Source organism: Falco rusticolus, chromosome 4 (assembly GCF_015220075.1).
Source record: "Falco rusticolus isolate bFalRus1 chromosome 4, bFalRus1.pri, whole genome shotgun sequence".
NCBI lineage: Eukaryota > Metazoa > Chordata > Aves > Falconiformes > Falconidae > Falco > Falco rusticolus.
In genome coordinates, this window is record NC_051190.1 from 82,064,860 (window position 1) to 82,077,741 (window position 12,882).

Below are 12,882 nucleotides of genomic sequence, written 5' to 3' on the forward strand. Positions count from 1 at the left end.
TCAACTTTTCATTCTAATTTTTCATTTCAAAATTCAGCTCAGTTTCATTTAAGAGGGAGAAAAAAACAGCCAAGAATAAAAAGCTTTAGTCAGAATCACTGGGGTTTTTTTCTCTTGTTTTGATAATCACCACCACAACCCCAAAAAACTTTTCCTTTCCAGCCACGAAATTAAAAATATCAGGTATTCTTACTTCTCTATCCTACTCCCATTCTCAGCAGTTTTGTAGGACAAAGACATTTGAGAAAGAACTGAGAAACAAATGTAAAACCCCTTAACTGCTGGAATCAATAAAATGCTCTGAAGTCTTTAAAGAAATGCTTGGATTCCACTGGATCCCATTGCATGGATATTTTAAACTAAAATGATCATGACAACAATTAATGTGCAAGAAAGATCAAACCTACAGTGGAAAGTATTTGGAACACAGACACAGAGTTCTTGATCGCATTTAATTTTTATGGTGCCCTACTGCTCTACATAGCGGAGCTTCAGCGAATGCTCACAAGCATTTACTACATTATGCACGTTTCTTCCTCAGCTTCTTCTATCACACTACCCAGTCCAATTAATCTCTGATTATTTTTTTGTTTGAGATATTTTGGGGGTTTTTCTGCTGAACAGCTTTATTGAACAAAGGCATGATAATGTAAGTATGCATCCCTTCCTCATATTTATTCCTTTTCATCCATTTCAACAAGGTTCAACAAAATAACCCTTTATATTTGCTCTAAACCTGGAAAAATGGTTGAACAGACTTTTGTTGGTTTTGGCTGAATATATCATTAGCTGCTAGATGCCTTTTTCCTGCTAAAGGAAAGAGTTTCCCAAACGGATCAAGGTAAAAGGTTTATCCAAGATTAAAAGCTTAAATTTGAAAATATAGTTTTGTGTTGTCCACAGGCAGACTAAGTTCCGAAAGATCCAAAAAAGGCAGAGCTGCTTAGGCATTTTACAAAAAAACCCCTTTAAGTATCCAATGAAATCACTGTAGAGAGACCAGAAGTATTTAAAAAGGATTATTTATTAAACATATTTCTTTACAAAGTACAATCAATGGTTTGCATTAAAGTTTGGGGTTTGGTATTTGCCTGTATGTACACAAAAGCTTAAAACAGAAAATGTGTCTTGATTTTACACATGGGACACAATACTGAGTTACCTTCATATTTCGATTGCTATCAACATAAGCAGTTGATAATAACTTTCAGCTTATCTGCTGTTTTTTTTAAACTGATGATGAAGCGACAACATTTCTGCAGAGTGTCAGTATTTATCAATGTACTCAATTATGACAAAGTAGAAATGAAAAATCCTTTGGGACATTTCCACCGAGCATGAGTGGAACACGACATTTTTTGGCAGGTTACTGGACAATCCTTATGATCCTAAAAATCATTTTTTGCAGTTATAAGATAAGAAGAATTGAGGAGCTAGGTAAGTTTAATAATACCCTATTAGCAGCAGTTGATAGTAAATGCAACATAAGGTTTGTTTTGTCTGTCATACAAGGACGTGTCCTAGCAGACACTATTGTGGTGTTCTCTACTTGAACAAAAGTATCTGCATGTATTGTATGTCTTTTGAAAAACAAAACAAAAATAAAGAGACAAAAAGCCATTTGTCATGAGTGACTATTGCCATCAGCTAATATGAATGCATTGCTAAAATTAGTGAAGACAGGAAAATGCTGTAAGGTAAATATATACAGAGTTAAAATACATTTCTTATCCACTAGATAGTGATTTTGTGGCACTGTGGTTTTCAGAATATAACGTCTGTTGAGAGCAATGTAATTTTCAGTGCAAGCTAAAGCAAAAATACCTGCCCGCTGTCATAAACATGACAAACAAAACTGGAATGTTCAAAGTAAGTTTGTCTTCCACTTCTCCACTCTTGAGGCACCTTTAAGACATGGCACTTACTGTAAACCATCTAAAAATCAAGAAAAGCAGACACAATAAGCCTGAATTTTCCTTAACAACTTTAAAAATCACTGCCAGAGTCACTTGCATACGTAAACGATGCCTGTGTAAAGCTTGCCAGCAAAGCATCTTTCCTGAGAACGGAGCTGGGACACTCTCTGTGTATCATAAGTGTGCGTGCTCAGAGCTGTGATCGCTGTCGTGGCTGTCGTCGTTCGCTAGTGAGTCCCCTGTGTGCTGGAGACCAGCTGCGCTGATGCCAGAGAGCTCGGAGGGGAGCAGCGTGCCCTTTTTCACATTCACCAGTTCCTTCTCCCGGGCCGCTGCCCCTTGCTGGCCCCCTTTTACCCGCTTCCACTTCATTCGTCTGTTCTGGAACCAAACTTTTACCTTCACAGAAGAAACACAAAACAAGGAAAGAAAGATGGGGTCATTGAAGGTAATAATGATCTTTCTAGCTGTAACACAGCACTTGGGTTTTTTTTTCTTTTCTTAGCTTTTTTATGTGCCTTTCGGTCTGTATGGTAAACAGCTTAGCAAGCCTTCCCTGAAGACCAGGAAATCCCATTTTGGATAGGATGTGAACCCTGGGGATGTGCGGGTAACGACTGCAAAGGGGGGTAAGGAGTTTACTGCAAGGCGGCAGCCGGGCTATCTGCAATAGATAGCTCCACAGGAAGACCTCGGAGCCCTTTAGAAAACACTGACAAGTTCACATACTCTTGAAAAATGTATTAATGCCATTTCACAGGCAAAGAAACAGAGGCAAAATGGTTCCCATCAAGGGACTGCGCAGGAGAACCTACATTTCATTTGACAGAATCCCATCTGGTTGCAGGGACCCATACTGCTGTCCCTTGGGCTTACAGTGCTTTTAATTACCCTTCAAAAGAGGGTAGTTGCTTTGGAACGGAACTTGCAATGAAAAGTTTGCATTGCCTTCTGCCTGTTTCTGTAAACTCGTGGTGAGTTTCAGGTGGAGCACTTTAAAAGCTTTTTTTTTTTTTTTTTTTTTCGGTGTTACTTGCTGAAGTACCTGACAGAGCATTTGTTACCACCAAAACTTTCAACTTCCCCTGTCTATTTCACGTGTATTTAAATTATTCTAGTTGACTGATCCTTGATTCTGCTACATTTAGCATTTAGATAAGAATGGAAAAGAAATTCATAGCATGACAAATCAAAAATCTATCTGTATTTAAATCACATGAAACCCCTAGATTTTACACCAGCTGAAACTCATTTCCCCTCCTCCCCATCTCTGTATAGAAATATATAGGGGGGAAGTAAACATAAATTATTTGCACAGTTCTAAAGTACCAGCACTGCAAACCGCAAGGACTTTTTTTCAACAGCCAAAAGAAAAGAAAAAAAAAAAAAAAAGATGTGCATAGCATCTGTCAAATATATTAGACAGGATTAAAGGCTGATTTCAAATGAACTTAAAATACTGTCACTGAAAACAGTATGAATAGAAGATGGTTGGGTTTGCTCCATTTAGAGTTAATGTTGCTAAAAAATCTCATGTGTTTGCATCTGTGCAGCTCTTCACATGAAGGTTCCACAGAAAAATAAACAATGTCTGCAACTTTTCACTTGGAAAGAAAGCAAGAAAGCTTGCAATGTTGGTGTATCCTCTGCTGCGTTTAGCAGAATGTGTTTCAGAGTTTTAAAAGAAACAGCAAGGAACAGGCACAGCAGGACATATTGTACAACATGAGTAATAGAGCCACAAAAATGCTGTTTTGCTGAATCTGTCTTACACATCCAGGAAACATTGCAGTTTTTAAACCTTTACTATCACTTTGAATTTTAGATTAAAATTTTACTGCAATTGAACTGATAGTTAACATCACTATCCATAGGTATGTTTGTGGGAAGGAAGAGAGTTATATTATTTTTTTTTATTCTAAATTGCTGTTAAAGCCAATGTGAGCTGTTAAAGCCAATCACTTGGGAACAGAGAAAAATGATTCCAGGTTAGTTAAGAGCCTCAAAGAACAACACATCCTTTCCTTTAGTCAACTCATCAGAGCCAAAGAATCTGGCTTGTAAAGTGAAATGAGTGTAAAGGGGAAGGTATTTATTACTGGCTGCTGTGATGTTGGCAATTATCATACTCAGGTCACGTATCAGAGGTGTCTGTGGAAACTCTATTCAAAAGGGTACAGCATTAGTACAGCATGGGCAGCTTTCTCAGGGAAATTAAGATTCATTTTGTTTATTTTGGGGTTTTAAGACAATGAAGTTTCTTTCGCAAATGGCACTGCTCTACTGTTGCCAAACAGTGCAATAGATGCAACTGCAGTAATAATCTAAACATCAAAAATAATACACTTTGGATTCAACCCACTACCACAGAATATTATCACTCTTCTTCTGAAATAAGGGCCAAGAGAATTTTATTCAGTAAGAAATAACTAACAGGACTGAAGTGGTGTTTAAAAGAACCAAGCAATTCTCTGGGTATTTTCATGTCTTGGAACATTCACAGAATAAGTCACAGCATTGAAAGCCTAAAACAAAATAATAACGTATATAAAAAGTGGTTTCAAGAAAAATGGCAGTAGTGCATTTGAAGCAAAAATTTCACAGCATAGCCTGGATTCAACCTACTTTAACTAATGGAACAGGAGAGATCCAGGCAAGCCACCTACTGGATGCATCCATTTCACTTTTGGATTCTTGAGAAACTGAAGCTAATACTGCTAGAGTCATCGTCAGGAACTGTTCGGGGGGGACAGAGGTGAGCCCGATGATTACTGCCTGACTCCTGATGCAGGTGCTCATTTCTGTTCTCCTCTTACAGACAGAGCTAAACTCTCACATATACTGGACTGACATTTTTTGACTGTTTTCTACTCCAATTTAGTAGATTAATCTTTTTTGGTTTTGTTGTTTTGGTTTGGTGTTGGGTTTTTTCCCCAATATTTTGTTGCTGCTGCTTTTTATAATTCAGTTTGCTTCACGAAACCACAGTTGAGAGCAGTCTCTCTCCTTGAGCCTTACGCCCAGGAGAACTGAAAGATTGGCACCGGCTTCCAGGTAATGAGTGGCTGAGGACAGGCTGGGGAATACCTCCTCATTGAGATCACCCACCCTCAGACTAGCTCATCCAGCCATGCCCTAGAATGCCTCCAGCAGGGATGAGTCTAGCTCAGCATCTTTACATTAACGGATAAAAATCAATTAAAGGACAATGATTTCTCTTTTTAAGAATAAGCGCAAGATACATTTATAAATTCCTCAGAGGAACCAGCATGCGACTACGTCTGCACATGACCCACTGTCTGGGAAACATGGCATTTAAGTAAAGTAGGGCTGAAAGGGCTCCAGCTACCTTTGCATGCCCCCCCTTGAGTGTAGGAGGAAGAAAATGGTAGTAATTTTAAAAAGAAAGAAGGGGGAAAAAAAGGTAAAAAATGCACCCCAATGCTCTCGGCTTTTTTATTAATGACTTCAAATGATCTGTATCTGATTTACTTAAAGAACATCAAATAAGAAATTACTTGGTATGCCAAAGATTATTTTCAAAAGCTAGAAAACAATTATAGTGAAATTTATCATTGAAAATGTTATGAGTTTATTACGATGTCCTTTCCTGCATTAACGTACAGCAGGACTGTTTTATGAGGCAATACGTTAGGTATTTCTTCTATGTATTTCTTTATGTCCTCCATTATAAAGTATTGAAATCCATTTTTGACCTGATCCAAAGTACACTAACGTCAGTGTGAGTTTTTCCATAGGGTTCAGTGAACTTTAGATGAAGACTTTAATGCTCATGTGCTAATAATATGAGACAGGTACTTCACTTGTTATTTCCTCTAGAGATCAAATTCAGATATTGGAATTCTGAACTTCCTTTGGAGTTGAAGAGTCAACTATGGAGGGTATAGTTGTTACTGATACGTGATCCATCTATATTTTAGTACTACGAAGGAAGTGAAGGAAACTTTGTGCAAAGTACTTTAGAGTATCAGTTTATCTGGATTCATGGAAAACTGTGCTTTTCAAACACACAACTTATTTGAAACCTACAGGTGTTGCACAGAACATGCATCAGAACAAAACACCCCAAGAAAGAAAAAGAGGAGAGGAGGAAAAAAGAGGAAAGAGAACAAAAGAAAGGGAGAAAAATCAACAGAGAGAAAGAAGAGAACGACTGAAAGAAAAATAAAGAAAAAATTAAAACATAAAGGTAAAGGAGAGAGAAAAAGCCCTTACCGAAGTGAACTTGAAAAAATCTTGAACGTTTTTGTAGTGAAAGAACTAGCTTGTGACATTTACAACTTCTGCATAAACAATATCCTTTTGAAGTAGTTTAAAGATCTACTATGACAAACGTGATACCATAGGTTTTACAAACATTTTAATGCTGTTTTTAATGCCTATGTTAGCTCTAGCAGGAGCTGAGAGTGCTCACCACCTCCCAGAATCAGGACCTGATTGTCTATTATTTATGAAAATGCACTCCCCCTTCTCCACCCTCTGACTAGCACAACTTAACTATATAGAGCAAGCATATGTATGTACAGAAAACAAAGGAAGTGGAGGGAAACGAACTATATTAAAGATGATGGTAGCATGAACAGCTGTTTCTAAATCAGCACTTACAAGCCAGTCTATTGAGCACATCTGCTCACTGGCACGAAAGCACAGTTTCTTTTCCCTTAGTCAACAAGTCGTTTAGCATCTGCATCTCCACATCTGATGATTAGACTGTTACTTAAGATACGAGTAAATGATTTCACATTGTGCATCTCCTGATGTAGGATGTTTTTGCTGTGACCAATTTATTTAAAGATCTATGCTGTAGGAATCATGGAAGAAGATTCCAAACAAGGAGGTTGACACTGTTAGTTTACGTTACTAAAGTAATCATTATACTAATTTTATATATATATATATATATGTGTGTGTGCTTAGTAGGCTTGAGGACCACATTATATGCTGTCTTGCCTGTGTATCTTTAATGGATCTTCATGATGTGGACATCAACACACCATTTTGGTTCTGAATGAGCATATCACCTAACCTTCTGATTTAATACTCCTTCTTCATCAGTGCACTTCAGCCATACTAACTTTAAGAATAATTGACTTCTACCATGCTCTGAGGAATGCAGAGTTCCTTTTGACGTGGGATATTAGCATTCTGTACTTACAGAGAAAAGCTAAACAGATACCTTCTGTAATTAATGAGTATTTCCTAATAAAGACATCTTGTCTGAAAAATTAAGCATGACTGAATTCAAACCACCTTAGTTGCATTGTCTGTTGTCTCTCTTCTTTTAAGAAAAAAGACATTTCTTTTTAAAAAATCTATTTCCAGAAATGAAAGATTATTTCCTAAAATTAGGTTTTCTATTCCAGGTTTTAATGGCATAAATGCCAAACAAGATTAAAATTTGAGGCCTGATATCTCACAAATCTTAAAAATTAGAAACAAGAGCACTGTGCTAGCTGAAGCTGTTATTTTGCTCTAAGGGATGCCTATTTCTACATATGTGTCTGAAGTCAATATCCCAAGTTCCATGTTTTATTGTAACTAAATGATGTGTCAGGAAGACCAAACCACTAAGCCTTTCAAGCATTCTTCCCCTGGTCAGTCATTGTCCATTTTCTTTTATTATTAATTTTTTCTAATCTGTCAATTTTCCTCTAGTGCAGACAAACATATGGATAACAAAAAATAACCCCGACTTGTCAAAATTAAAAAAAAAAAAAAAGAAAAGTTTATTTTTCAACTTTCTTTGGCTCTGAAAATGTTCCCATTATTTTTAGATAGTACACTTATGCTGCCAAGTTTTAAATAAAGTCAAACTCATGAACTTTACAGAAATCACTGGTAATATAAAGCTGAAACTTACCTTTCTGCATATATAGAGGTAGCATTTTCATGGTAGTTTACTCATAAAACTTATAAAAGCAAATAGGAATGTAAAAGAGAAAAGTTTTTTTTCCTATTCTGTACTATGAGTGAATATAAGCGTTAGAAGAATCAAATCTATTAGTTTAAAATATTTACAGAAATGGTAGTCAGAGTTATCATTTTACTTCAGTAACTAAAGATAACATGAGATTTTAAATAGTTCATCTGGATTTCAAGTATGCTGGATGCATAAGAGAGTAAGTTAAGGTAGTTTTATTCAATTAAACTTAATTTTCTTCCTTATATAATTTAAAGGAGTCAAAATTCTATTGAAACCCAACCACCTCTTAAAATTCTTAAAATTTTGAGCTTAAAATCAGTTTAAATAAATCTGAGTATTAAATGCCTTCATAGTTATTATAAAATAGTACCAAAATACATCAACTGGAGAAAATTAACTTTTCATTGGAAATCAATGAGTGGTACCAGAAGCTTCTGATTAAAATTGCTTAAGTCACCTGCTCACCGATCCAAAGCAATCTGCTCCGTGTTACGTTACAGAACTTTGCGCAAGCACTTTGCAGCAGCTGTTGAGAAAAAGGGGAGGTTTTGGCAGGTGCACAAAGGACAGCTGGAGCTTTTGGCACCCAGGAAGGTGTAGGAGTGAGTTCTAGTTTTTTGTTACATAGAAGTCAGTTGAGGCTTGGGTACTGCTTAGGTGATAGATTCTCTGTTCTACCTCCCACGTTTAGACAGGGTTGGAATAGACATTATATTTCAGAGGGGATCAGTGACAGGAGTATTTCATTCCAGTTGCAAAACGTCTTTGGGAGCACTCAGTTTATCTCCCTCTACTCCATCCAAAGAACTACCACCTTCTCCACCAGTAATGTTCAAAATTAATTTCATGATCAAACTGATAACCCTTCCTATTTAAAACCTCTCCTAACTAGGTTGCAGGGTTAACATATCTTAAGTAGAATGGGACACACTATTTCAGGTTCTTTCTGACCACTGGCTTGTTGTATGTACCATGAGGAAGTATTTTTTATAAAAGCAGTATCTCTTTTTTTTTGTCCAGAGGCAAAGGCAGGTGATCTGTGAGGATGCTGCTCACTCTACCTTATTCTCCTATAACATATCTTTTTAGAGTTTACCTTCATCCAATTTCTTTGCATATATATATATAAATCTACAAAAGAAAAATATGCTGAAAAACTAATTTGTGGGAAAGATCATTATCTAAACTTTGCCTCTTCTTTGTATAGGAATTTACCTGTGTGAATTACTGACATAGAGCATTTTATTTCATAAGGAGAAAAACCTAACATGCATTATTATGCACCTACATTGCACAGGTCAGCTGAGTGTGAAAGTTAAAAAAGACAGTGGGTAATCAAGACTAGCTCTTGGCTAAGTACATTGATGCTTTTTTCTGCTACTACTTTAGTATGAAGACAAGGCAAATTTCAAGAAGTAGGACTCAGCAGAAAGCAACCTGAGTACCAGCCCATGACAATCCTCCAGGGCTCTGTGACTATGGAAGCCATCTCTCTGCCCAAGTAAGAAGGACCTTCATTTCCATTCACTTAAAACTAGTCCTACAGTTCATGACTTCAAATCTGGAGGACCTTTCTGACTTCCAAAACAAGCCAGTCCTGAGTCTTTTGATGGTAAACTAGCCTCAAAATCAGCATCAAGTTCTAAAGCTAGTAAACCCTCGACAAGCTGCAGTTGTTTTCAGCAAGGCCTGCCTTGACGAGAAGAAACTAGTGAAACCAGAGATTCTCCATTTTTCAGTGCCCTGCATAAAAAAAATATCTCCTTTATTCTACATGTTAATTTGTACCTCTGCAATACCATTTGTTTCTCACTTATTTCTTCTGGTTTTTGAAGTGACCATGAATGACAAACCTAAAAAGCTCCTATCTCCTTAGACAACCAAAGAAGCTGCATCTTTCCCAACTCATGTGTTAGAAAGGGTAGGGGTAGGGGACAGTAGAGCCTTACTCACTTTGTAAGAACAGCCATATAAGCTGCTAATATCTCCATCCATATCTCATATGCTACTTAGCACAGACAGCGGTTTCTCCCTACCCAGAACCTCATGAGATTTCTCTGCAGCTGTAGGGTCCATTCGCAACTAACAGTTTGAGGCACTTGGATCTTTGCACATAGACTTGCTTATTAGAATTCAAACAATACTGCAAAAGTAGATATGCTGTTTGAAGTTTTGGCATGTTCTTTTAAAAACAGAATTATTGTACAAATCAAAATTATGCATGAGTTATAATTAAGTTTTCCAGGAGCATTCTTTCTTAAGAAAGAACTCACTGAGTTAGTCTAGTAACTCTTACCGCTGGTATTTATATTGTTCAAGACAAATATAAAAGTATTAGCGAGTTTTATTCTATTAAGAGTGTTACTTTAAATAAAGCAAACAATCCAAAGGATTTCAAGCCACACAGGCTCATTATTATAGTGTGTATAGAGAGGGCTTAACACTTGGAAGCTTGGAATGAGCAGCTGCCTTTCAGAGAAGACGTGACAGCACAATAAATCAGACAGATATGGTCAAGCTCGTCCTATCAATCCATTGTTTGATTTTGTTTGAAAGTGTAAAGGGGAATAATTTCACCTCACAAATCTAGCTTCCTAAAGTAGGAAACTAGTCATGCTGTGTGATGCATGGAGAGACATTCAGTCTTGCAGAGGTGGTTCAGAAGAAACACCTAATTGATGAACATTGAACTCCCTGGTTTCTCACCCAGGTGACTAAGGAGAGCTACTCTTACCAGTCAAGTCTAAAAAATGCAGTGATTAGCCTCCCATGATCTCTGCAATGCTGAAAAGGTTTTTAAAAGAGTCATTTGGGATGAAGGATTGAGGTAACCATGCCTGGAGGAAACTTTTCTAATGGAAAATTTCATTTATTATTTTTAGAGTCATAACAATGCAGAGCTACAGTGGGGGTTATGGTACCATACCAATACTGCCCAAATACATTTGGGTATATGTTGCTTGCTTCTCTTTCTGGTAGGAAAAGGCTTTACAAAGCTTCTTCCTTTGTCAGTCATCCTGCGTTGGTACCACATGCATGGAAGCCAAACACAGAGCAGAATCACTCTTCAATTTGACAACATTTTGTCCTTTGTCTATGCAAAATCGATGACTTCAGGCCTTTTATAAATGATTGGTGGCTTCTAGGTGGGTATTGGAAGTTAAAGTTAAAAAGAAATAAACCTTCTCATTGCCATCAGCAGAATTTAATCTGACTAGGTGGGATTTTCCATCTGTGTTGGCAAACAGAAGCATTATATATTTGGACAGTTTATTCTGGTAACCTTAGCTAGCCTGCTAATGTTGCTAGAACTGCAACATTACTCTTTTGATGAGCTTCATGCAAAAAGATCTTGCGAGGTGGAAAGATCTCCTACTCCTTCTATATTTGGCAGGACCAACTCCATAAAAATGTCCATTTTGCCACGCCTCTGATACCCCACTGCAGCTGCTTCCTCTCCTCATCCCACAGTGAGATACTAAAAAGTCTGCATGGAACCTTCTCCAAGTTTATCTGGATGTACAAAAAAGCCAAGAATGCGCTTGTCAAGGTCACAAATATCTAGGGAGTGAAGATAGTTTTTAGTCTAACTGGCTCTTCAAAATATAATAGAGCACTGCCAGCTGAAAATTATTAACTGCTGGCTAAGCGGGGATTGTGAGTGCATTCTATAAGAGATGGAGCAGGAATTACATGTACCTATACTGCTGGAATTCTTACAATACCATAATAGAGCCATCCTACCACCAGATGTGCTCATAACACTCTCAAAGTGCACTCTTAATGTCTAGGCAATTGAAGCACTTATTTCATTTCATCCTCCTGTCTTGTAACTCAGGTTTCCTTTTTAGGGAGTGACTTCTCCTCTCCTGATCCATATGTTGTGAGGGTTTTTTTTCATTATTATTTTTGCGAAATAGCCTTCCATGAGTCATTTATGTTTGAACTGATCTTGTAAGTTGTTTCAAAAGTCAAATGCAGCCTTACTTTGATGACTGTAGAAAACTTTAATAACCTCATATAACTTTTTAAATATGGTCAGACATATGTTTTTTTCTACAGCTTGTTTAAATGCCACAAAAGGTAATTATGAAGTGTTAGTTGGTCAGTGCCTCTTTTAAGCTGCGGCGTATGGTTGAAATTATCACTATAGTCAAGAGGAAGATAGAGCTTTCTCAAGATAATAGAGTTTGTGATTTATCTCACATCTTGGGAAATAACTGAAAGTTTTAACTTTAGGATGACCCCTCAATACTTTCCCCAGATTATTTTTTGTTCTTCTGGCCTCTGAATAATATGATGCTTGTCATTTTAAAAAAAAACAAACTAGTAAAAACAGTTATGCTAAACAATTAATTCCATCAGGGTTAGGTCTGCTCTCAAAGCTGTTTTTGAGCAGATTCATTAGTTCACCCAATACCCACTGCTGTTTTTTTGCATTGTATTACCTGAAGCAAGTTTCAATTCCTTGTGCGTAAATTCAGTGTTTTGCAAGAGATCAAGAGAGCTCCAACACAAATAGGTCTACAGCCTGTGATGAGGTTGAGGTTATCATTTGTGTGTTCACTTTAGTTCAAAGGAACTACTGCCTATCAGGTACCATTTTCTGCAATGCAGCCTTTGGGGGGGGGGGAAATAGTAAAGGGAAGTGTTTCAGAAATAGCAGTTTTCCAAAAATGCTACCTTACTGTGGAGGTTTGGGTTTTTTTGGAATTCCATCAATATATTTTAATTCAGTCATCATAATTTTAGAGAAAGGACTGTTTTTATTTTATCTTTTTAAGTAGGGTATCAAATACAATCTCCTCTGTTGGGACAGCTAGTAAAAGAAAGTAATAAAAGTCGTAAGTAAACAAATAGGTGCTGTTAACCCACTCAAGAATAATCATTCTTTCTGCTAATGATGGAAAGACAGGTCCTGAATATGAGTTCAGTCTCTTAACTGGAAAAAAAAAAAAAAGAAGTATTAGTATTACACCAGGTTCACCCTGGAGTAATATTTTTTAAGTCACTGCAAGAATA

General features: G+C 37.0%; 1 protein-coding gene across 1 annotated transcript in view; it reads right to left on the minus strand.

The window, feature by feature from the left end:
- MEOX2 (mesenchyme homeobox 2) overlaps positions 1-12,882 on the minus strand; it is a 55,244-nt gene continuing 42,362 nt past the window's right edge. The window contains exon 3 of the mRNA XM_037386749.1: positions 1-2,315. Within this exon, the coding sequence (XP_037242646.1) occupies positions 2,091-2,315 (225 nt within the window). The 3' untranslated portion in view covers positions 1-2,090. The remainder of the gene's footprint in view (positions 2,316-12,882) is intronic.